This window comes from Mesoplodon mirus (genome assembly GCF_964341445.2).
Source record: "Mesoplodon mirus genome assembly, chromosome: 7".
Lineage (NCBI taxonomy): Eukaryota > Metazoa > Chordata > Mammalia > Artiodactyla > Ziphiidae > Mesoplodon > Mesoplodon mirus.
The window spans coordinates 108,515,105-108,542,577 of record NC_138983.1 but is presented as its reverse complement, the minus strand read 5'-3'; the positions used below and the strand labels follow the sequence as shown (position 1 = coordinate 108,542,577).

At 35.6% G+C, this 27,473-nt stretch overlaps 1 protein-coding gene across 3 annotated transcripts in view; it reads right to left on the bottom strand.

The window, feature by feature from the left end:
• Positions 1–27,473, bottom strand: part of CNTN5 (contactin 5) — a gene marked incomplete at both ends in the record, with an annotated part of 851,694 nt that overhangs the window by 107,686 nt on the left and 716,535 nt on the right. For all 3 annotated transcript variants that reach the window (XM_082627404.1, XM_082627405.1, XM_082627406.1), the window contains one exon: positions 4,589–4,747. In XM_082627404.1, the coding sequence (XP_082483530.1) occupies positions 4,589–4,747 (159 nt within the window). The remainder of the gene's footprint in view (positions 1–4,588; positions 4,748–27,473) is intronic.

Below are 27,473 nucleotides of genomic sequence, written 5' to 3'. Positions count from 1 at the left end.
ACACCTAAAGCAACTAGAGGAAGAAAAACAAAAAAACCCCAAAGTTAGCAGAAAGAAAGAAATCATAAAGATCAGATCAGAAATAAATAAGAAAGAAATGAAGAAAACAATAGTAAACATCAATAAAAGTAAAAGCTGGTTCCTTGAGAAGATAAAAAAATGATAAACCATTAGACCGACTCATTAAGAAAAAAAGGGACAAGATTCAAATCAAAAGAATTAGACACGAAAAAGGAGAAGTAACAACTGACACTGCAGAAATACAAAAGATCATAAGAGATAATTACAAGCAACTATATGCCAAGAAAATGGGCAATCTGGAATAAATGGACAAATTCTTAGAAAAGCACAACCTTCCAAGACTGAACCAGGAAGAAATAGAAAATATAAACATACCAATCACAAGCACTGAAATTGAGACTGTGATTAAAAAAACCTTCCAAAAAACAAAAGCCCAGGACCAGATGGCTTCACAGGCAAATTCTATCAAATTCTTTTAGAGAATAGATAACACCTATACTTCTCAAATTCTTCCAAAATATAGCAGAGGGAGGAACATTCTCAAACTCTTTCTACAGGGTCAACATCACCCTGATACCAAAACCTGACAAAGATGTCACAAAGAAAGAAAACTACAGGACAATATTACTGATGAACATAGATGAAAAAATCCTCAAAAAAATATTGGAAACAGAATCCAAGAGCACATTAAAAGGATCTTAGGCCATGATGAAATGTGATTTATCTCAGGAATGAAAGGATTCTTCAATATACACAAATTGATCAATGTGATAAACCATATTAACAAATTAAAGGAAAAAACACATGATCATCTCAATAGATGCAGAAAAAGCTTTGGACAAAATTCAACACTGATTTATGATATAAACCCTCCAGAAAGTAGGCATAGAGGGAACTTTACTCAACATAAATAAGGCCATATATGAGAAACCCGCAGCCAACATCGTTCGCAATGGTGAAAAATTGAAACCATTTCTTCTAAGATCAAGAACAAGACAAGGTTGTCCACTCTCACTACTCTTATTCAACATAGTTTTGGAAGTTTTAGCCACAACAATCAGAGAAGAAAAATAAAGTTAAGGAATCCAAATCAGATAAAAGAAGTAAAGCTGTCACTCTTTGCAGATGACATGATACTATACATAGAGAATCCTAAAGATGCTACCAGAAAACTACTAGAGCTAATCAATGAATTTGGTAAAGTAGCAGGATAGAAAATTAATGCACAGAAATCTCTCACATTCCTTTACACTAATGATGAGAAATCTGAAAGTGAATTTAAGGAAACACTCACATTTACCATTGCAATGACAACAATAAAATACCTAGGAATAAACCTACCTAAGGAGAAAAAAGACCTGTACGCAGAAAACTATAAGACACTGATGAAAGAAATTAAAGATGACACAAAAAGATGGAGAGATATACCATGTTCTTGGATTGGAAGATTCAATATGGTGAAAATGACTTTACTACCCAAAGCAAATTACAGATTCAATGCAATCCCTATCAAACTACCACTGACATTTTTCACAGAACTAGAACAAAAAATATCACAATTTGTATGGAAACACAAAAGACCCCATATAGCCAAAACAATCTTGAGAAAGAAAAATGGAGCTGGAGGAATCAGATTCTCTGACTTTAGACTATACTACAAAGCTACAGAAATCAAGACAGTATGGTACTGGCATAAAAACAGAAATATAGATAAATGGAACAGGATAGAAAGCCTAGAGATAAACCCACGTACATATGGTCACCTTATCTTCGATAAAGAAGGCAAGAGTATATAATGGAGAAAAGACAGCCTCTTCATTAAGTGGTGCTGGGAAACCAGGAGAGCTACATGTAAAAGAAAGAAATTAGAACACTCCTTAAAACCATACACAAAAATAAGCTCAAAGGATTAAAGACCTAAATATAAGGTCAGACACTATCAAACTCTTAGAGGAAAACATAGGCAGAACACTCTATGACATAAATCATAGCAAGATCCTTTTTGACCCACCACCTAGAGAAATGGAAATAAAAACAAAAATAAACAAATGGGACCTAATGAAACTTCAAAGCTTTTCCACAGCAAAGGAAACCATTAACAAGCCAAAAAGACAACCCTCAGAATGGGAGAAAATATTTGCAAATGAAGCCACTGACAGAGGATTAATCTTTAAAATTTACAAGCAGCTCAATATCAAAAATCAAACAACCCAATCCAAAAATGGGCAGAAGACCTAAATAGACATTTCTCCAAAGAAGATATACAGATTGCCAAGAAACAGATGAAAGGATGCTCAATATCACTATTCATTAGAGAAATGCAAATCAAAACTATAATAAGGTATCACCTCACACCAATCAGAATGGCCATCCTCTAAAAATCTACAAACAGTAAATGCTGGAGAGGGTGTGGAGAAAAGGGAACCCTCTTGCACTGTTGGTGGGAATGTAAATTGATACAGCCACTGTGGAGAACAGTATGGAGATTCCTTAAAAAACTAAAAATAGAACTACCGTATGACCCAGCAATCCCACTACTGTGCATATACCCTGAGAAAGCCATAATTCAACTAGAGTCATGTACCACAATGTTCATTGCAGCTCCATTTACAACAGCCAAGACATAGAAACAACCTAATTGTCCATCAACAGATGAATGGATAAATAAGATGTGGCATATATATAACATGAAATATTACTCAGCCATAAGAAGAAACAAAATTTAGTTATTTGTAGTTAGGTGGATGGACCTAGAGACTGTCATACAGAGTGAAGTAATTCAGAAAGAGATAAACAAATACTATATGCTAAGACATATATATGCAATGAAAAAAAAAGTAATGTTTCTGAAGAGCCTAGGGGCAGGACAGGAATAAGGATGCAGACATGGAGAATGGACTTGAGGACACAGGGATTGGGAAGGGTAAGCTGGGACGAAGTGAGATAGTGGTATGGACATGTATACACTACCAAATGTAAAATGAATAGCTAGTGGGAAGCTGTCGCCTAGCACAGGGAGATCAGCTCAGTGCTTTGTGACCACCTAGATGGGCGGGGTAGGAGGCGTGGGAAGGAGATGCAAGAGGGGGGAAATATGGTGATATATGTATGTGTATAGCTGATTCACTTTGTTATAAAGCAGAAACTAAGACACCATTGTAAAGCAAATATACTCCAATAAAGATGTTTAAAAAAAGAAAGAAAAAAAGAATCCATCTGCCAGTGCAGGGGTCACAGGTTCAAGCCCTGGTCCAGGAAGGTTCCCCATGCTGTGAAGCAACTAACCCCGTGTGCCACAACTACTGAGCCCATGTGCCTAGAATCCATGCTCTGCAAAAAGAGAAGCCACCGTAATGAGAAGCCCATGCACCCGAACAAAGAAGAGCCCCCGCTCGCCACAAGTAGAGAAAGCCTGTGAAGCAACAAAGACCGAACCCAGCCAAAGTAAAGTAAATATATAAATAAAGTTAAGGGGAAAAAAAAGAGAAAAACCTGAATTGTATTTCGCATTTGGATGAATACAATTTCTTTGCCCTAAATTTCAAAATTTTAACCCAAAATAATTTTATGTTCAAAATTAATTTATTTAAGCAATGAGATGGACCACTTTACTCCTATAACATTCAGATTAATTTAGTTTTATGGTTACTGCACTCAGATATTTTACTGACTTTATATTTCACCTCTATGCAGGTAAATCAATTTTATATTTAGATAGAAAATAAAATCACAAATCCTTGCTCAGTATGGACAAATACTTCTGAAGATTATATTTTATAGATACTGTACACTTTTTCACCAATATGCTAAATTGGTGATGACTATCAACTGAGTGTAATTTCACATATCCCTGCAGACAGCCACATTTGGAGAGGGAAGGGAAGTTTAATTATAATGTGATGAGAAAACCTTCAGGGAAGAAAATTATTTTTAAACTAATGCAACTGGAAGGCAAACATCTTAGAAGTAAGCATTAAAATGCTGTATTGTTTTAAATAATGTGATTTTATGTAAGATTTTCTTTTTATAAATAAAACAGATGTGTGACTCTAAAGGGGTAGCACAAGGAACTGGAGTAATGGAGCAGTTCTGTATCTGTCTTGATAGCGATTTGAATAGATATAATAAAATTTCATAGAATTTTATGGAACTATACCCTAAAAATATTGCATGTAAAAAAGGGTGAAATTTGAATATGACCTGTGTTTTATAGCATTGTATCAATGTCAGTTTCCTGATTTGATCATTGTGCCATTGTTATGTAGAATATTTTCATTGGGGCAAGGTGAGGGATGGACCTACCGGGAATATTTGTATTATTTTTGGAACTTTTATGTGAGTCTAAAGTTATTTCAATAAACAAAGATAAATGATGTGGTCCTTCTTGGGAAATGAGAAAAGAAGAAAGCAAAGTGACTTTATAAAAAAAAGGCAACAATGATTAATATTGTCATAAATAATAACATTTCCAGAATCAAAAATAATCCTACTAAGATTGTTAGGAAATATATCTCATGACATAGGAAGCTGCTCTGTTGGTGTCTGACATTGCCTTAGAGCCTCTTACCTGTTTTTACTGTTTGCCAGCCCAGGGAGAAGGGGCTGCGAGCCTGCAAGTTGTATGAGGAGATTGGGCTGTGGTTGTCAGTGGCTGGACTCCAGGAAAGTGTGGCTGTGCTCTCAGTGATTTCCTCAACGATCACTATCCCTGGTGGGCCTGGGGGACCTATAAGCAAAAGGGAATGGATAAAGTTACGGTCAAGCCATGAGAAATTTCCAGTAAGGACCCAACCAAACTAGTAAGTATCTTAATGAAATACATATTTAGTAATGAACGTTGACAGTAAAAAAGAAATGAGATGCAAGTTGGTTTCCATGATTTCTGGGGATAACTTAATTATAGTTCAGATTTTTTTTTTCTAATACTTTGTGCTTGCCGGCAGCTACAGGTTAGCATTGCATTTTATAGAAGAGGAAAATATAATTAAAAACAAATGCACGGATTTGAATGTCAGGAGCAACTATGACTCTTGAAATCAAACACAGCTTACAGAAGTGACAACAGAGTGATAGACAATGCTATCAGGAACATAAACAATCCCATCATTACCACAAACCTACAGGTGTATGGGCCTAATTTTCATGTTCAGGAAGAGTACAGTGTACAAATAGTGTGATGTATCTATCAAGTAGCTTAAATTCAAACAGGGAGGTCTTCCCTGGTGGTGCAGTGGTTGAGAATCTGCCTGCCAATGCAGGGGACACGGTTTCGAACTCTGGTCTGGGAAGATCCCACATGCTGCGGAGCAACTAGGCCCGTGAGCCACAACTACTGAGCCTGCGTGTCTGGAGCTTGTGCTCCTCAGCAAGAGAGGCTGCGACAGTGAGAGGCCCACACACTGCGATGAAGAGTCACTCGTGACCCCCGCTCGCCGCAACTAGAGAAACCCCACACACAGAAACGAAGACCCAACACAGCCAAAAATAAATAAATAAAATTTAAAAAAATCAAACAGGGAACAATGAAAGGCTCTGAAATGAGATTTCAGATCAAGAAAGAGTATATACTAGAAGTGAGACATGGAAAAATGATTAGATGAAGATAATGATGATGACTTTTTGGTGAGGGTGAGAGGATGGTGAATTAGGGAAGATTATTCCCCTTTTGATTACAAAAATATTGGTATAGAATAGTGATTATCAAGCGATGTGCACGTAGACTCCAGCTTCAAAAAACACCCAAGATCTGATATGAGGAGAAATATACCTCTGTATTACTACTTCTAAAACAGGGATTTCTAATAACATTCAAAAATATGTAGAGTGTTCATATTTTAGTGGCTAAAAACAATGTCAGTTTCCTATTAACATTTTTCTATTCCCTAATATGGACAATTCAAGCTGCAAGGATGTTTTTATTTTCAATGAAAAACATAATCCACCTTTAAATATTTTATTTTCCAAATTAGTCCTTATGTAGCAAGTTGCTCTCTGGATTTGGGGATTATGAAGTCTGAGCAGTAAGGGCTGACCTAGACTGTAAGGAGCTAAGAAATGGTGGAATTCTAAAGAGGTGGAGACAGTAAAGTCCTCTGAATACAAAATAAGGAAGGGACAATGAGATGGACAAAGTGTTTTTTAAACATCACCAAGTGAATGACAATTTTAGGAAATGAGAAATGAGTGTTTTATCAAGAGTAAGAAGAAACAGCAGTGGCTAGCAGATACTCCAGACTTAGAAGACAAGGACTGTTCCATCAGGACGGTGACAAAAGACTAGGATTGTGAGCAAATGTGTAGAGGATAACCATGAGAAGTGGTATTTTTTTTTCCTCTGAGAGAAATTAAGGAAGAAACAATGAATAAGAGAGAAAGCTTTTGAAATGTTAAGAAGGGAAGTTGGGAGAGCTCATTGGGAAGGTTCTCCTTTTTCCACTAAAGAAGGAAAAATTATCCACAGAAAGTGAAGGTTGTTGGGTGAGATTGGGACTGGGAGCTAGAGTAGAATGGAAAATGTCTGAATAAACCTATGATAAAAGAGGAAAGACATGAAGAAGAGTGAAATATAAGTATTTTGGAATAGTCCTGGAGTTCAAGTTTGGTTCAATAACATAATTTTGAAGTGGAACTGACCAAGTCAACAAAGTTAGGTTAGAAAGTCAGGACCAGGGTCAGAAAAAGTGGTTAACTGGGTCAATTTAGACTTAGTTTATAAATTTGATATGACATCATCAAAGTTGTCAATGGTATAAACGACCATAGTCTCAAGGAGGACTAGAGAGTCAAGTGAAGCCAGAATGGTGCTGGTAGACTAGAATAAAAGAGCAGAGTCCAGAAAACCAGGTTTTTTATGAGAGGAAGAGGTAAGAATAAGAAATTGTGAGAAGAAAATAGTAGAATTTGTGATTTAAGTGTAGGGAACTTTTGATGAGAATTTGTGTTTATCTGGAATTAAGTGGGAAATATAATTATTAGGTCAAGGACTTATGGAAGAATCTGTTTGATGTGTCACCAATATAAATTAAAGTTCAGAGTATTAAAATGGTAGCTAAGGATGAGATGTGGAACATAAATGAGATCCAGGTACTGAAGTCTAACATCTTATTGTTATACTGCAGTGACATGGATATGGAGGAGTGAGTCTAACAATAAAAAAGATAAGAATATTAACTGTAATAATAATACCAATAGCTACCATATCCTCACTGTACTGTATTAAGTCACTGCATTAAGTATTTTGCAAACATTAACTTGTTTACCTATTTCTATGTCACTGTGAGGTGGGCATTATAATCCCTATTTCATAGAGGACATAAGGGAATCTCAAAGAGCTAGTTTGGTTGATTAATAATAAAGAAGTTACATAATCAATAACCTTACTATATGTTAGGTGGTACACTAGGCAGTGGGTATCAGAGAATCCCTTCTAGTGAGGAGAAATTATTCCCTCAAGTAGCTCTGCTAGTGAATGGCACAGCAGAGATCTGAATTCAGATCTGATTGTAAAGCATGATTTGTTCAAGAAAGCAAGGATTACAGAGATCCTTCTTCCTTTCCCTGTTAATCTGTGGAGTACTTTCAGTTGAAGGAGTGAAAGAAAGAGAAAAAATGTGTGTTGGGGAATGGCACATTTAAATTATGTAGTAGAGATAGACATAACATTGAAGAAACTGTTTAGGACTTTGTGGCAGACTGTGTATGAGATAGCCACCAACATTTTATTTCCTCCTTGTATGTGCAGGTCATTCCCTTTTTGAAAGCTGAAGCCTATTCTTTCAATCCCATTGAATTTGGGTTGGCCTGTGACTACAGGCATACTTCAGTGATACTGTGGATTTTTTTCTAGACGACCATAATAAAGCTAATATTGCAATAAAGCAAGTCACACAATTTTTTTGATTTCCAAGTGCATATAAAATTATGATTACATCACACTATAGTCTATCAAGTGTGCAATAACATTATTTCTTAAAAAAAACAATGTACATACCTTAATTAAAAATACTTTATTGCTAAAAACTGCTAACCATTATCTGAGCCTTCAGTAGGTCATAATCTTTTAGCTAGTGGAGGGTCCTGCCTCAAAGTTGACAGCTGCTGACTGATTGAGGTGGTGGTTGCTAAAGGGTGGGGTGGCTGTGGCAGTTTCTTAAATTAAGTCAACAATGAAGTTTGTCACATAGATTGAATCTTCCTTTCATGAATGAGTTCTCTGCAACATACTATAATGCCAGATGGCATTTTACCCACAGTAGAATTTCTTTCAAAATTGGAGTCAGTCCTCCCAAACGATTTTCACAATTGTTTCAACAATTTCCATAGAACCTTTGCCAAGGTAGTTTCCATCTCAAGAAACCATTTTCTTAACACATCTGTAAGAAGCAACTCTTCATTTGTTAAAGTTGTATCATGAGAATGCAGGAATTCAGTCACAGCTACAATCTACACTTCTAACTTTAGTACTCTTGCTATTTCCACTACACCTTCCTCTACTGAAGTCTTGAATCCCTCAGTCATCTATAAAAGTTGGAATCAACTCCCTCCGAATTTCTGTTAATGTTGATATTTTGACTTCTTCCAATGAATAACAAATGTGCTTAATGGCATTAGGATGGTGAATCCTTTCCTGAAGGTTTTCAGATTATTTTACTCAGATCCATCAGAAGAATCACTGTCTATAGCAGTTGTAGCCTTATGAAATGTATTTCTGAAATAAAAACCTTGAAAGTCAAAATTACTCCTTGATCCATGGGCTTCAGAATGGATATTGTGTTAGCAGGCATGAAAACGACATAAATCTTGTTGTACATCTCCATCAGAGCTCTTGGGTCGCCAGATGCATTATCATTGAGCTGTAATATTTTGAAAGAAATCTTTTTTTTTTTTTTCTGAGCAGTAAGTCTCAACAGTGGGCTTCAAATATTGAGTAAACCACGTTGTAAACATATATACTGTCATCCATGCTTTGTTGTTCCACTTATAAAGCACAAGCAGAGTATATTTAGGCCCTAGGATTTTCAGAATGGTAAATGAGCATTGGTTTCCACTGAGAGTCACCAGCTGCATTAGCCACTAACAAGAGAGTCAACCTGTCTGTTGAAGCTTTGAAGTCATGCATTGACGTCTCCTCTCTAGCTGTGAAAGTCCTAGATGACATCTTCTTCCAATAGAAGGATGTTTCATGTACATTGAAAATAAGTTATCCAGTGGACCCATTTTTATTAATTATCCTAGCTAGATCTTCTGGATAACTGGCTGCAGCTTCTACATCAGCACTTGCTACTTCACCTTGTACTTTTATATTATGGAGATGGCTTCTTCCCTTAAACCTCAGGAACCAACTTCTGCTAGTTTCAAACTTTTCTTTTGAAGCTCTCTCACCTCAGTCTTCATAAAATTGAAGAGAGTTAGGGCTTTGCTCTGGATTAGGCTTTGGCTTCAGGGAATGTTGTGGCTGGTTTGACCTTCTGTCCAGACCTAAAACTTCCTTCATATCAGCAATAAGCCTGTTTTGCTTTCTTATCATCTGTGTATTCACTGGAGTAGCACTTTTAATTTCCTTCAAAAACTTTTCCTTTGCATTCAAAACTTGGCTAAGTGATACAAGAGGCATAGCTTTCAGCTTATCTCAACTTTAAACATGCTTTCCTCTCTAAACTTAATCATTTCTAGCTTTTGATTTAAAGTGAGAGACCTGCGACCCATTCTTTAACTTGAACACTTAGAGGCCATTGTAGGGTTATTAACTGGTCCAATATCAATATTGTTGTGTCTCAGAGAATAGGAAGGCCCAAGGAGAGGGAGAGATATAGGGGGACAGATGGTCAGTGGATAAATAAGAACACATACAGGGGCTTCCCTGGTGGTGCAGTGGTTAAGAATCCGCTTGCCAATGCAAGGGAAACATGTTCAAGCTCTGGTCTGGGAAGATCCCACATGCCACGGAGCAACTAAGCCTGTATGCCACAACTACTGAGCCTGCGCTCCAGAGCCCATGAGCCACAACTCCTGAAGCCCGCACACCTACAGCCCGTGCTCTGCAACAAGAGAAGCCACTGCAATGAGAAGCCCATGCACTGCAATGAAGAGTAGCCCCCACTCGCCACAACTAGAGAAAGCCTGCATGCAGCAACAAAGACCCAACTCAGACAAAAAAAAAAAAAAAAAAAAAGAATACATACAACATTTATCAATTAAATTTGCTTTCTTATATGGGTGTAGTTCATGGTGCCCCCCAAAATTGCAATTGTACTATCAAAAATCACTGATTGCAGAGTACCATAACAAATACAACGATAATAAAAAAAGTTTGAAATATTGCAAAAATTACCAAAATGTGACACAGAGACACAAAGTGAGAAAATACTTTTGGAAAAATGGTGCTGATAGACTTCTTTGATGCAGGGTTGCCACAAACCTTCAATTTGTAAAAAAATACAATATCTGCAAAGTGCAATAAAGTACAATAACATGAAGTATGCCTATATTTGACCCAGATAACAATGGTAGAAGTGACACAGCATAACTTATGAGGGGAAGTCATAAGAAGCTTTGCAGCTTCATCCCATGTCTCCTGGAATGCTTATGGGAAAATCCAGCTGCCTAGTTAGAAGTCCTATTAAACTGAGGCTACCATTCTGTCAGGAAGTCCAAGCTAGCCATTTGGAGAATCCCATGGAGAGAGGGATATCCGACTTGCCCTCAGCTATTCCAGTCGTCTCAAGCCCAGGCACCAGACATGTGAAGAAGCCTTCAAATGATTCCAGCTTCAGCCACCTTTAGACACATGTGAATGAGAAATCCCTGCTAAGAACCAAGCTATGCCTGTCAGCTGGCAAAACCATGAGAGCAAATAATGTATGGATATTTTAAGCCACTAATTTTGGGGAAACAATGGATAATTGGAACAGACTTCAAAATAGTTTGATTTGAGAGTTTACTCATAGGTAGGGAATTTGTCAGGAGAATCTTTAACGTGCTTTGAAAAAAGACTTGAAATTTAGCTATTGTATTCAAATAGGAATAATTACCAAAATAATTCTTTTATTAAGTTCTTCCATATTGCTCCATGTATTCTGTCCCATTTTATCCATTCTATTCATTTATGTCTTCAAAGAGCATTAACAATCATCTACGTGTGAGGTATGATAGGAGATATTGTGGAAAGTAATTATCTGTTAACTTAAATAAAATAATTTGCCTTTCTGAGTATTAAATCTCTACTAAAATATTTAAATTAATTCTCTTAAAAACATATTTATTTTAATAATAGGCAATAATTACTCTAAATACTTTTTAAAAAACTTCAGCTGGAACAAAAATAGGAACTTACAAAATAATTAATAAATCCCCAAGTATTTTTCTTTATATTTGGCTATTTTCCCAAATATAGTCCTTAGCAAAATAATCAGTGACAGTGAACAAGATTTATGTACCCAGGATGCTGATTGTGGCTGTGCAAGTATATATAATTACAAGCCACTGTAAATAATTAATTGTCCAATAATCATGTAATGTTTAAATCATAAAACCTTATAATAAAATAGTAAGCAGCCATTAAACTGCCTAATATTTAGGATGCTTTAATGATATGGGAAATGTTCACAAAAAATAGAATGCAAAATTATATGTTAATATAAATATATAAATAGTAATTTGCCTAATGTGTATAGGAGAAGACTGGAAAGAAATGTATTAAAGTGTACATGGTGGTTATTGGTTGGACCTGAAGTTATAATGATTTAAATTTTGTTCTTTATACTTGTTTGGATTTTCCAATTCTGTACAATAGTATGTATTACTTTTAAAATTATTTTAAAAGTCATTATTTTAAACAATGCCTCCATATTGTGATATGTATGTACTATTCTAAGTATATTCTATTTAACTAAATATTTGCTTATTCCTAGTATGTGTGTGGAAAGCACTGTGCTGAGTGGTGGGAGAAAGGTGGGGGAAATGGTTTATAGGAGGACAAAATAGTGTTCCAACCCCAGGTGTGTTTAAAATCCAGTGGCAGAGACAGATCTTTTACAAAAAACAAATGCCAGGCAACAATAACGTTGCACATTAGTACATTTGACATCTCATTATAGCACTTGTTACATTGGCTATAATTGTTTTTACGTAAGTTCCATCTGTCTGAATATTCAGCATGGTAATTTGTATATATTAGTCCCTCAGTAAATATCTGTAGAAGAACAGATGAAAGGGAGAAGGGAGAAGAAGGAAGAAGAGATGTGGAAAGACCAAGGGAGTTTTGTTTTGAATTTGAAATGCTGTGTAACAATTAACAAGTTTTAAAATAAAGTAATTATCATGTAAGACAAATATCCAATATGACAGCCTCTTTTTTTGTTAAATCAAAATATTTGAGTTAACAGGGTTTTTTTGTTTGTTTGTTTTTTTCAGTTAAGAGTAGAGTAGGTTGGTAATATAAATGACAGACTAGGTCCATGAATGAAGAAAACAATTTCATATGATTTAATACTAAGGCTCATCATTATTGGAAACTTAGAGTATTAAGGTCTATGGACAGACAACATTTTTACATCTTTGTAAATCTGAAAGATTGTTATGAATATATTATTATAAAAGTATTCTAAAAAATTACTGATGAACCAAGATGGCAGAGAAGAAGGACGTGCTCTCACTCCCTCTTGTGAAAGCACCAGAATCACAACTAGCTGCTGGACAATCACTGACAGGAAGACACTGGAACTCACCAAAAAAGATACCCCACACCCAAAGACAAAGGAGAAGCCACAATGAGATGGTAGAAGGGGCACAATCACAGTAAAATCAAATTCCATAACTGGTGGGTGGGTAACTCACAGACTGGCAAACACTAATACCACAGAAGTCCACCCACTGGAGTGAAGGTTCTGAGCCCCACGTCAGGCTTCCCAACCAGGGGGTCTGGCAATGAGAGGAAGAATTCCTAGAGAATCAGACTTTGAAGCCTAGTGGGAATTGATTGCAGGACTTCGACAGGACTGGGGGAAACATAGAATCCACTCTTGGAGGACACACACAAAGTAGTGTGTGCATTGGGAACCAGGGGAAGGAGCAGTGACCCCAGGAGACACTGAACCAGACGTACCTGCTAGTGTTGGAAGGTCTCCTGCAGAGGCAGGGGGTGGCTTGGTTTCATCGTGTGGACAAGGACACTGGCAGCAGAAGTTCTGGGAAGTACTCCTTGGCATAAGCCTTCCTAGAGTTTCTCATTAGCCCCACCAAAGAGCCCAGGTAGGCTCCAGTGTTGGGTTAACTCAGGCAAAACAACCAACAGGGATGGAGCACAGCCCCACATATCAACAGTCAAGTGGATTAGAGTTTTACTGAGCTCTGCCCACTAGAGCAACAGTCAGCTCTACCCACCATCAGTCCCTCCCATCAAGCAACTTAGATAACCTCATCCACCAGAGGGCAAAAAGCAGAAGCAAGAAGAACTACAATCCTGTAGCCTATGGAACATAAACCACATTCACAGATAGACAAGATGAAAATGCAAAGGGCTATATCCCAGGTGAAGGAACAAGATAACACCCCAGAAAAACAATTAAATGAAGTGGGGATAGGCAAACTTCTAGAAAAAGAATTCAGAATAATGATAGTGAAGATGATCCAGGACCTTGGAAAAAGAACGGAGGCAAAATTTGAGAAGATGTAAGAAATGTTTAACAAAGATCTAGAAGAATTAAAGAACAAACAAACAGAGATGAACAATACAATAACTGAAATGAAAACTACACTAGAAGGAATCAATAGCAGAATAACTGAGGCAGAAGAATGGATAAATGACCTGGAAGACAGAATGGGGGCATTCACTGCTGCAGAACAGAATAAAGAGAAAAGAATGAAAAGAAATGAAGACAGCCTAAGAGACTTCTGGGACAATATTAAATGCAACAACATTCGCATTATAGGGGTCCCAGAAGGAGAAGAGAGAGAGGAAGAACCAGAGAAAATATTTGAAGAGATTGTAGTCAAAAACTTCCCTAACATGGGAAAGGAAATAGGCACCCAAGTCCAGGAAGCACAGAGAGTCCCATACAGGAAAAAGTTAAGGAGAAACACGCTGAGACACATAGTAATCAAATTGGCAAAAAATAAAGAAAAAGAAAAATTATTGAAAGCAGCAAGGGAAAAATGACAAATAACATACAAGGGAACTCCCAAAAGGTTAACAGTTGATTTCTCAGCAGAAATTCTACAAGCCAGAAGGTAGTGGCATGATATACTTAAAGTGATGAAAGGGAAGAACCTACAACAAAGATTACTCTACCTGGCACGGATCTCATTCAGATTCAATGGAGAAATCAAAAGCTTTACAGACAAGCAAAAGTTACGAGAATTCAGCACCACCAAACCGGCTCTACAACAAATGCTAAAGGAACTTCCCTAAGTGGGAAACACAGAGAAGAAAAAGACCTACAAAAACAAACTGAAAACAATTAAGCAAATGGTCATAGTAACATACATATTGATAATTACCTTAAATGTCAATGGATTAAATGCTCCAACCAAAAGACACAAGCTTGCTGAATGGATAAAAACAAGACCCATATATATGCTGCACAAAAGAGACCCACTTCAGACCTATGGACACATGCAGAATGAAAGTTAGGGGATGGAAAAAGATATTCCATACAAATGGAAATCAAAAGAAAGCTGGATTCACACTTGTCTTTTTTTTTTTTCTATCAGATAAAATAGACTTTAAAATAAAGAATATTACAAGAGACAAGGAAGGACACTACATAATGATCAAGGGGTCAATCCAAGAAGAAGATATAAAAATTATAAATATATATGCACCCAAGATAGGAGCACCTCAATATATAAGGCAACTGCTAACAGCTCTAAAAGAGGAAATTGACAGTAACACAATAATAGTGGGGGACTTTAACACCTCACTTACACCAATGGACACATTATCCAAAATGAAAATAAATAAGGAAACAGAAGATTTAAATGACACACCAGACCAGATAGATTTAATTGATATTTATAGTACATTCCATCCAAAAACAGCAGATTACACTTTCTTCTCAAGTGTGCATGGAACATTCTCCAGGATAGATCACATCTTGGGTCACAAATCAAGCCTCAGTAAACAAAAGAAAATTAAAATCATATGAAGCATCTTTTCTGACCATAGTGCTATGAGAATAGAAATGAATTACAGGGGGAAAAAACCATAAAAAACACAAACACATGGAGGCTAAACAATACGTTACTAAAAAACCAAGAGATCACTGAAGAAATCAAGGAGGAAATAAAAAAAATACTTAGAAACAAATGACAATGAAAACACAACGATCCAAAACCTATGGGATGCAGCAAAAGCAGTTCTAAGAGGAAAGTTTATAGCTATACAAGCCTATCTCAAGAAACAAGAAAAATCTCAAGTAAACAGTCTAACATTACACCTAAAGGAATTAGAGAAAGAAGAACAAACAAAACCCAAAGTTAGCAGAAGGAAAGAAAACATAAATATCAGAGCAGAAATAAATGAAATAGTAACAAAGAAAACAATAGCAAAGACTAAAAGCTGGTTCTTTGAGAAGATAAACAAAATTGATAAACCTAGCCAGACTCAGAAGAAAAAGAGGGAGAGGACTCAAATCAATAAAATTAGAAATGAAAAAGGAGAAATTACAACAGACACCACAGAAATACAAAGCATATTAAGAGACTACTACAAGCAACTCTATGCCAATAAAATGGACAACCTGGAAGAAATGGACACATTCTTAGAAAGGTATAACCTTCCAAGACTGAACCAGGAGGAAACAGAAAATATAAACTGACCAATCACAAGTAATGAAATTGAAACCGTGATTAAAAATCTTCCAACAAACAAAAGTCTAGGAACAGATGGCTTCACAGGTGAATTCTATCAAACATTTTGTGAAGAGATAACAGCCAACCATCTCAAAGTCTTCCAAAATATAGCAGAGGGAGGAACACTCCCAAACACATTCTATGAGGACACCATCACGCTGATACCAAAATCAGACAAAGATACCACAAAAAAAGAAAATTACAGACCAATATCACTGATGAATATGGATGCAAAAATCCTCAACAAAATACTAGCAAACAGAATCCAACAACACATTAAAAGGATCATACAAAACAATAAAGTGGGATTTATCCCAGGGATGCAAGGATTCTTCAATATACACAAATCAATGAATGTGATACACCATATTAACAAATTGAAGGAGAAAAACCATATAATCATCTCAATAGATGCAGAAAAAGGTTTAGACAAAATTCAACACCCATTTATGATAAAAACTATCCAGAAAGTGGGCATAGAGGGAACCTACCTCAACATAATAAATGCCATATATGAAAAACCCACAGCAAACATCATTCTCAATGGTGAAAAACTGAAAGCATTTCCTCTAAGATCAGGAATGAGACAAGGATGTCCACTCTCACCACTATTACTCAAGATAATTTTGGAAGTCCTAGCACAGGCAATCAGAGAAGAAAAAGAAATAAAAAGAGTACTAATTGGAAAATAAGAAGTAAAACTGTCACTGTTTGCAGATGACATGATACTATACATAGAGAATCCTAAAAATGCCACCAGAAAAGTACTAGAGCTAATTATGAATTTGGTAAAGTTGCAGGATACAAAATTAATGCACAGAAATCTCTTGCATTCCTATACACTAATGATGAAAAATCTGAAACAGAAATTATAGAAACACTCCCATTTACCATTGCAACATAAAGAATAAAATACCTAGGAATAAACCTACCTAGGGAGACAAAAGACCTGTATGCAGGAAACTATAAGACACTGATGAAAGAAATTAAAGATGATATCAACAGATGGAGAGATATACCATGTTCTTGGATTGGAAGAATCAATATTGTGAAAATGACTATACTATCCAAAGCAATCTACAGATTCAATGCAATCCTTATCAAACTACCACTGGCATTTTTTACAGAACTAGAAAGAAAATCTTAAAATTTGTATGGAGACACAAAAGACCCCGAATAGCCAAAGCAGTATTGAGGGAAAAAAATGGAGCTGGAAGAATAAGACACCCTGACTCCATACTATACTACAAAGTTACAGTAATCAAGACAATATAGTACTGGCACAAAAACAGAAATATAGATCAATGGAACAAGATAGAAAGCCAAGAGGTAAACCCATGCTCCTATGGTCAACTAATCTATGACAAAGGAGGCATGGATATACAATGGAGAAAAGACAGTCCCTTCAATAAGTGGTGCTGGGAAAACTGGACAGCTACATGTAAAAGAATGAAATTAGAACACTCCCTAACACCATACACAAAAATAAACTCAAAATGGATTCGAGACCTAAATGTAAGACCGGACACTATAAAACTCTTAGAGGAAAACATAGGAAGAACATTCTTTGACACGAATCACAGCAAGATCTGTTTTGATCCACCTCCTAGATTAATGGAAATAAAACCAAAAATAAACAAATGGTACCTAATGAAACTTCAAAGCTTTTTCACAGCAAAGGAAACCATAAACAAGATGAAAAGACAACCCTCAGAATGGGAGGGTTTTGCAAATGAATCAATGGACAAAGGATTAATCTCCAAAATACATAAACAGCTCATGCAGCTCAATATTAAGGAAACAAACAACCCAATCCAAAAATAGGCAGAAGACCTAAATAGACATTTCTCCACAGAAGACATACAGATGGCCAAGAAGCACATGAAAAGCTGCTTAATATCACTAATTATTAGAGAAATGCAAATCAAAACTACAATGAGGTATCACCTCACACTGGTTAGAATGGGCATCATCAGAAAATCTACAAACAATAAATGCTGGAGAGGGTGTGGAGGAAAGGGAACCCTCTTGCACGGTTGGTGGGAATGTAAATTGATACAGCCACTATGGAGAACAGTATGGAGGTTCCTTATAAAACTAAAAACAGAATAATCATGTGATCCAGCAATCGTACTACTGGGCATATACCCAGAGAAAATCATAATTCAAAAAGACACATGCACCCCAATGTTCATTGCAGCACTATTTACAATAGCCAGGTCATGGAAGCAACCTAAATGCCCATCAACAGACAAATGGATAAAGAAGTTATGGTACATATATACAATGGAATATTACTCAGCTATAAAAAGGAACAAAATTGAGTCATTTGTTTAGACGTGGATGGATCTAGAGACTGTCATACAGAGTGAAGCCGGAAAGAGAGAAACAAATATTGTATATTAACGCATGTATGTGGAACCTAGAAAAATTGTACAGATGAACCCATTTGCAGGGCAGAAGTTGAGACACAGATGTAGAGAACAGATGTAGGACACCAAGGGGGAAAAACCGCGGTTGGGCTGGGATGGTGGTGTGCTGAATTGGGTGATTGGGATTGAGATGTATACACTGATGTGTATAAAATTAATGACTAATAACCTGCAGTATAAACAAACAAACAAAAAAAACCCAACAACTAATTCTAATCTTATTTTGGGTTATTTGTATGGAAATATGTTAATATAAAACCTTCAGACATTACATGTAATTTCTAAAAAAAAATAAGTTAGTGATGTCATTTACCTATTAAAACACATTAAATGAAATTTTCAACCATAATGAAAGTGAAAATGAGTTTATGGTTATTATATTAGTATTGGTTTACAATGCTCTATTTACAGAGAAAAATGTACTTTTAGACATTATATACTGAATTCTGGCTGCAATTAGCTTCCTGTATATATTTAGGAGTGAATTACATTAATATTATATTAATACAATCAATAATTTTGTTTTTAAAGCCTGTTAATTATGGTCATATTTTCAACATCTTTTGACTTTTTTTGAAGTCAGGGAGTAAATTTTCTCTTCAAAGAATTTTATAGCTAATTTACACAAGATATATTTGAAAATAGATTAGTAAGAGATAAGATGACAAATGTGTGACTGTAGCTAGTGTCTGAATGTTTTATAGATGCCAGTTATTTAGAAGAAATCCTATTAATTTTATACTGAGGTGTAATGATTCAGTGTCAGATGATCAGGAATCGGGAAAGTCCCCCTCTCTCCCACACCCATGATAGTGCTCTTATATAGAGTCACTAAAATAAATATTTTATTTGAAAGTAGACCATTCAGAAAAATGGACACATTTTATGTTTATTTCTTCATGGTAAGGACTCTGGGCAAATGACAAAGCACAAAGGCCCTTGTCAGAAGCCATGTTCTCATGAATTCAATCTGTGTCAATCAAGGGCTCCCCAGGATTGCTGTTAGATTGCTATCAGATCAACTCACTCTGCTGACCTAATGTTCAGTTAGAAATTTGTCTTCTCTTGAGAAGCCATTGACTTTTATAGTTGAAAAACAAATAAACTATATATCTCTTTGTAACATTTAAAGTAGTTATCTTTACCCTGGTGACATGAAACAAGGACTTAAAGACTTTATGTAATAGTTAAACATGTTACAGAGTCTTGGAATGTTTAAATTAACCAGAGCCATCTAGTTCAACCCTATTATTTTTCAGATGAGGAAGGAGAGAGAGAAACTCCTCCTCAGAAAAACGAGAACAAAAAGGTCCTTATCCTTTAGAAGGAAAATGAGTGGAAGCAGGTGTTAGCTTTAGTCTGGACAGCCAGTGGAGGGGTGTTTCCTGTTTAAAGCAAATTATGACAAATTAATGTTAACAAACAGGAAGCTGCATACTGACCTCCTGTGAACTTATTGTTCATTCTCCTTTTAGACATCAATTGGTGGTGCTGGGCTTTAGAATTTTTGTGGTGTGACTGTCCAATCCTTTTTGAGGAATAATTATTTAAAACATCTTCCTAATGCTAAGAATGACTTCCTGTGGCAAGCAACTTCTTTTTCTCACCTAGCATCACATTCTCCGTCTGATTCTGACACCTGCTTATTCAACAAATATTTCTACTGGTACGTGTTATTTTTTAAAAAAATCTATTTTGTAAAAAATAAATCTACTGTTTTTATTTGATTTGGGAGACTTTCTATTTTTCTTATATAGAAGTTTTAAGTGAAAAATTAAACTTGAGATTCAAAACATTAAAAATTATTTGCTTTAAATTGATTAAAGTAAAATGAAAAATTCAATACAAAATATGCCATGATATCTTAAATTGGTTCTGTCTTTAAGCCCATAAATATTGCTTGGGGACAGACACTTCTTACTTCTAGACACATGTAGGCATATGGGTCAGAAGAAAGGAAAGCAATCACATAAGTAAAGTCATGAACATGCCCTTCTAATACTAAGGGAAGAGATTTACCTACTGTCTGAAAGATTATATTAATGCAGAAAAATAAACTCAATAACTCAGACCATGAAGAGTATATTTTTTAAATTAATTAATTATTTTTTTAATTTTTATTTTTGGCTATGTTGGGTCTTCGTTTCTGTGCGAGGGCTTTCTCTAGTTGCGGCGAGCAGGGGCCACTCTTCATCGCAGTGTGCGGGCCTCTCACTATCGTGGCCTCTTTTTGTGGAGAACAAACTCCAGAGGTTCAGGCTCAGTAGTTGTGGCTCATGGGCCTAGTTGCTCCGCGGCATGTGGGATCTTCCCAGACGAGGGCTTGAACCCATGTCCCCTGCATTGGCAGGCAGATTCTAAACGACTGCACCACCAGGGAAGCCCTGAAGAGTATTTTTTATTTTTATGATGTATAGTTTAAATACATGCAATGAACTATCCAGTACAAAGGACCATTTTGTGTAGATCAAATTTAAAAGACCATATATAAATAACAGCAAAACATTTCATTAAAAAGTAACAGTCAACAATGTGAGTAGATTTCCTGTATCATCACATCACATATTAATACCTAGTAGTAACTGGTTGCTGAGGTTTTCATCTTTATAGTAGAATTATGAAGACTTATGGTATACCCTTATTTAAGATGTTATTGATAGCATATTTATTTTTATGCAGGAAAATGTCTCCTGACATACTTTGGCATATTGTAAAGTTCAACTTCACATAACATTGCATCTTTCTTTGCCTTTTTCTCAGATACTTCCTTACCATCATTATGTTCCTCATGAAGTTGAGAGGGTGTTCCTAAATTTCTTTACTTTTTACCTACCTAATTTATGTGACCCTTTCATACTGTTCTCGATCCTATGAGACTAATTTTTTTTTAAACCAGGGGTAGTTAAGGATGGAAATGAGAGCTAAACAGTTTTAATTATTTTTTTCAAAAGCAATTTTGTTTCTAATTAATTTGGTAAACGTCACCATTTATTATATCTATCCATGTATCATTATTATCATCATTATATATATTATTATTATTTTGTATCTACTATCTATCATTTCCATTATATTTATTATTGTTATTTTGTATCTTTCTGTCTATCTATTTATCTGTCTATCATCATTATCATCATCATCATCATTATCTATGTAACCTGGTCCCTCAGCATGAAATCCTTGTCTCTCCTCACTTTGCCTATTTAACACCTGTTTAGGCTTCAAATTTCAAATCTCTGCTCAAGTATCACTGCTTTGGAGGAAATTCTCTTGCTGCCCTGTCTAGGTAAAATCACAAGATTATATACATTCATATAGTACCATGTACCTCTCATTCATAGTTGAAATCTATGAAGGCTTCTACTTAATTGTGTGAATCTCCTATTAAGGGTAGATTTCCTATTTGAATTTTAGGTACAGGAGGGCTGAAGTTGTGCTTGTAATTTGCTCACTATTGTATTCCCACTTCCTAGTACAGTTCTTGGCACCTAGTGTTTTATCACTGTAGATATGTAATAAATGAATGACTGAATAATTTTTATTAACCTAGTGGGCTAGCATAGCTGTTGGGATACCTTTTTACACATCTTTCCTTTTGACCCAATCAAAATATGAAAAAGAGTAATATATCTTTACAAAATCATTTATTCTGAAAAAATACTCAATATATATTAAAAAATAGATTCTATTTATGTTATGTTCTCATCTTTGGTAAATTCGTTTAATTAGATACCCATCAGATCATGGTGTTTCTAAGCAACAGCAACAACAAACAAGCTATTAGTGTCTTTCAGACTTTGATGAGCAACAAAATCTCTGGCATGTTTGTAAAAAATTATATAGATTCCTGAGCTGTACTCAATAGCTACTGAATTTTAATTTCTGTGACTAGAGCTTCAGCGTTGTATTATCATATAGGTTGTCTAGAAATTTTTGTGCACCCTATATTTTAAGAAAAACTGATCTAAAGAAAAGAGATTTTGATAAAGAGTCATAAGAATATTATTCCAGTTCTGACTCTTTTATGTAAGAGCTTTATTCAAGTTTCTGAACCTCATTAATTCTGTTTCCTTACATTTTATAAAGGAGATGATAATATCAATCTTATGTCATTATTGTAAGGCTGTGTAGGGTAATATATGTAACAGTACTTTGTAAAGAGCTATACTAACATTGACTAGGCCTTTAACTAACTCAAGAACTTTGACAATGTCATATGATCTCACAATGCTTCATTTTTTATCAATAAAAATGAGAACCTATGCACCACATTGATTTATCAAAACAAATAAGGATAGATGTGGAAATGCTTTGAAAAAGAAAAAAAATGTACTATTATTGGCGGATTCAATAAACAAACTCTATCTTCAGGGGAGTTTATAATGGAAGGGGGAAAAAGTGGTGCTGAAATGATAATGATTTAATGAGCACCTATCAGGTAGAAGGTAATGTACTAAATGTTATGTACTTTCTCTTTAATCTTTACAGAAAATCTGGTATTGACACCTGAAGACTGAGTCTCAGAAAGTACAAGTGACTCACTCAAGACAACACAATATTCCAATACTGGACTTGGGATTCAATTCTGATTCTTAATTGCGTATATATCTGAGTTTTAACTCTGTGCTACTCATTAATATGCAACACTTCTTCACATAATTCAACATAGACAGAAAATGTAGATTTCAGAAGTTTAAGAATAATATTTTTATTGATTGAAAATGGATTTAGAGATAGAAAATGTATGATAGAGATGAAGTGAGCCTTGTGGTTGGCTCCCTAATATTCACTTCACCTGTCCCAATGTGGTATAGGGAATTAACCCCCCCATTATATGCAGTAGCTCTGATTAGTCTATGCCCATCTTGGCAATCTCACCTGCCCCTGCTAGTGACTGGTTCAGGAAGTTATGTCTAAGCCAATCAGATCATGACAATCGCATTATGATAGGTACTGGTTCAGGAGTAAGCACATGGTCTAAATTAGCAAAGCCAGATAAAGGCATAGACATTTGTAGATATATGCTAGTTTTTTCTCCTGTTGTATGTGAACATGAAAGAATTTAGGCCCTATTATTCTTGGCAGTCAGCCTATGATTACAATGAGCTTTAGGGTAAGGCCAGCACTGAAGATGACAGAATGGAGATGGGACCAACCTGTGTCCTTGAAAAAAACTTGAGACATTGGATCAACCAATGAAAATAATCTGCTTTAGTTTCCTATCAAGATAGCTAATAAATTTCTTATCGTTTAAGCCAATTTGAGTTAGGCTTTATATTACTTGCAACTGGAAGCATCCTAAGATACAAAGGATAACAGAAGTCCCTTGGTTTACAAAGATTAAAACTAGAATAAGTCATTATCTGTGCTAAGACTGGTTATATTAGCATAAATAATCAGAAAAGGGGATCTCCAACAATATCTAATTACTCCAAATAAATCTTTTGGAATTGAAAAATGACTAAAAGTCAATCAGGAAAACTGAAAGAACAGCCAGCCAACTAGCAGCAAGCAGCCAGAGAGGCAAACACAGAATACAATGAAATTACTAAAATGACTTAAAAATTTACCTATAGGATATATTAATCACTTTTGGATAGAGACTTGGGACTTATTAAACATGTAGTATTATAACCAATGAATTCCTATGACAATAAAGTTCAACAAAGTATTGAAAATTAAAGAAGGAATTGTAGAACAAGATTGAAAAATCCTATTTTACAAGCCCACAGTTAAATAATCTGTGTCATTCTCATTACTACATTCATTAAAATAAAAGGCCTGAAAGGGCTGGAGAAATTGCCATGTGAGGACAAAAATGAAAAGCTAAACTTGACAGCTTTGACTGATGGAGGCTGACTAGATACCTTGACACATGGGAACTCATGCAGGCCTTGCCATTTTCCAGCCAGGTGAGTTAGAAATTCACTTTTGTATCTCTAGGACACAGAAAATTCTTTAGACAGTGAAGCTGGAAGGATGGGTTTTGCAGTGAATATCCCAAGAAAACTGTTCCTCTGGGCTAGTACTTAAAGATAGAACAGGTGACTTATTTTTTCTTTTGGTGGCAAAAAGGGATAAGTAAAAAATATGCCCAAAGACTGGAAAATTCAAGGCATCTCTGAAAAGCAGGAAGGCAGATGGTTTAAGTTTGATCAGAGTAGCAGGATTTTATGTGGAAAAAAGGAGGTTGAGGGAAGACCTTGAACAGCAGGACAATGAGTTTGAGCATTTTTATGTAGGTAGTGGAGGCCAGTAAATACTTTAAAATGGGAGGTGGACTAACACATTAAATATTAAAAAGGAAGAGTCAAGAGTGGGAATGAAACATTATTCCAGAATTTCATGCTAAATAAATTGGAAGAATAATGGTATAATAAAGGTGAAATCTGGAGGAGGATCTCAAAAGTTTTCTTTTCAACTTAATGCAATAAATTTTAATTGAAATAATTCTAATGATAACACTGAACTGCAGACACAGGAAGATGCTAATTTGGAGCCTGAAGAGAGTTGAAAAGGTCAGGAATAGTCATTGGGAGCTATGTGATGGGAAATAAATAAGAGTTGAACAGTAACATTGCTGAAAAATGAGAGCTTATATGAAATGAAAAACATGATTTTATAGGAGTTGAGTCAACATTGTGCCATTAGATTCTTTATGCCCTACATTTGCTCATAAGCAGAAAAAAAAGGTGATCAAGTTTAAAAGCCGGTATGATAGGCATCAAGAAAGTCATGGATTTAAGGTAGGAATTGAATTAGGTAAAGCTGGTGACCTTACAAGTAAAGTGGAGTCTATCTGAAACTCAGAGGAAGGCAATGACACATAAGCCTTTTCTTTAACGTTCTTATTGAATTTCCTGTCCATTTACAGTTTAAACTTCTTTTATTGCACTTCACAGATATTATTATTATTATTATTATTATTTTTTTATATAAATTGAAGGTTCATGGCAATCCTGAGTCTAGCAAGTCTATCAACACCATTTTTCCAACAGCATTTGCTCACTTCACGTTTCTGGGTCACATTTTGGTAGTTGTTGCAGTATTTCAAACTTTTTCCCTATTGTTATATTTGTTATGGTAATCTATGATTTTTGATTTTGCTGTTGCGACTCACTGAAGGTTCAGATGATCGTTAGCATTTTTTAGCAATAAAGTATTTTTTAATTAAGGTATGTACATTGTTTTTGAGGCTTAATACACACTTAAGAGACTACAATATGTTGTAAGCACAAATCTTTTTTTTTTTTTTGAGTATTAATTTTTTTTTAATTTCTTTTTTTTATTAGTTTCTGCTTTATAACAAAGTGAATCAGTCATACATATACATCTCTTCCCACATCCCTTCCCTCATGCATCTCCCTCCCTACCACCCTCCCCATCCCACCCCTCCAGGCGGTCACAAAGCACCGAGCTAAACTCCCTGTGCTCTACGGCTGCTTCCCACTATCTATCTACCTTACGTTTGGTAGTGTATATATGTCCATGCCTCTCTTTCGCTTTGTCACAGCTTACCCTTCCCCCTCCCCATATCCTCAAGTCCATTCTCAAGTAGGTCTGTGTCTTTATTCCCGTTTTACCCCTAGGTTCTTCATGACATTTTTTTTTTTAATTCCGTATATATGTGTTAGCATACGGTATTTGTCTTTCTCTTTCTGACTTACTTCACTCTGTATGACAGACTCTAGGTCTATCCACCTCATTACAAATAGCTCAGTTTCGTTTCTTTTTATGGCTGAGTAATATTCCATTGTATATATGTGCCACATCTTCTTTATCCATTCATCCAATGATGGACACTTAGGTTGTTTCCAGCTCCGGGCTATTGTGAATATAGCTGCAATGAACATTTTGGTACATGTCTCTTTTTGAATTATGGTTTTCTCAGGGTATATGCCTAGTAGTGGGATTGCTGGGTCATATGGTAGTTCTATTTTTAGTTTTTTAAGGAATCTCCATACTGTTCTCCATAGTGGCTGTACCAATTCACATTCCCACCAGCAGTGCAAGAGTGTTCCCTTTTTTCCACACCCTCTCCAGCATTTATTGTTTCTAGATTTTTTGATGATGGCCATTCTGACTGGTGTGAGATGATATCTCATTGTAGTTTTGATTTGCATTTCTCTAATGAGTAAAGATGTTGAGCATCCTTTCATGTGTTTGTTGGCAGTCAGTATATCTTCTGTGGAGAAATGTCTATTTAGGTCTTCTGCCCATTATTGGATTGGGTTGTTTGTTTTTTTGTTATTGAGCTGCATCAGCTGCTTATAAATTTTGGAGATTAATCCTTTGTCAGTTGCTTCATTTGCAAATATTTTCTCCCATTCTGAGGGTTGTCCTTTGGTCTTGTTTATGGTTTCCTTTGCTGTGCAAAAGCTTTTAAGTTTCATTAGGTCCCATTTGTTTATCTTTGTTTTTATTTCCATTTCTCTATGAGGTGGGTCCAAAAGGATCTTGCTGTGATTTATGTCATAGAGTGTTCTACCTATGTTTTCCTCTAAGAGTTTGATAGTTTCTGGCCTTACATTTAAGTCTTTAATCCATTTTGAGCTTATTTTTGTGTATGGTGTTAGGGAATGATCTAATCTCAAACTTTTACATGTCCCTGTCCAGTTTTCCCAGCACCACTTATTGAAGACGCTGTCCTTTCTCCACTGTACATTCCTGCCTCCTTTATCAAAGATAAGGTGACCATATGTGTGTGGGTTTATCTCTGGGCTTTCTATCCTGATCCACTGATCTATCTTTCTGTTTTTATGCCAGAACCACACTGTCTTCATTACTGTAGCTTTGTAGTATAGTCCGAAGTCAGGGAGCCTGATTCTTCCAGCTCTGTTTTTCGTTCTCAAGATTGCTTTGGCTATTCGGGGTCTTTTGTTTTTCCAAACAAATTTTGAAATTTTTTGTTCTAGTTCTGTGAAAAATGCCAGTGGTAGTTTGATAGGGATTGCATTGAATCTGTAGATTGCTTTGGGTAGTAGAGTCATTTTCACAATATTGATTCTTCCAATCCAGGAGCATGGTATATCTCTAAATCTATTTGTATCATCTTTAATTTCTTTCATCAGTGTCTTATAATTTTCTGCATACAGGTCTTTTGTCTCCTTAGGTAGGTTTATTCCTAGATATTTTATTCTTTTTGTTGCAATGGTAAATGGGAGTGTTTTC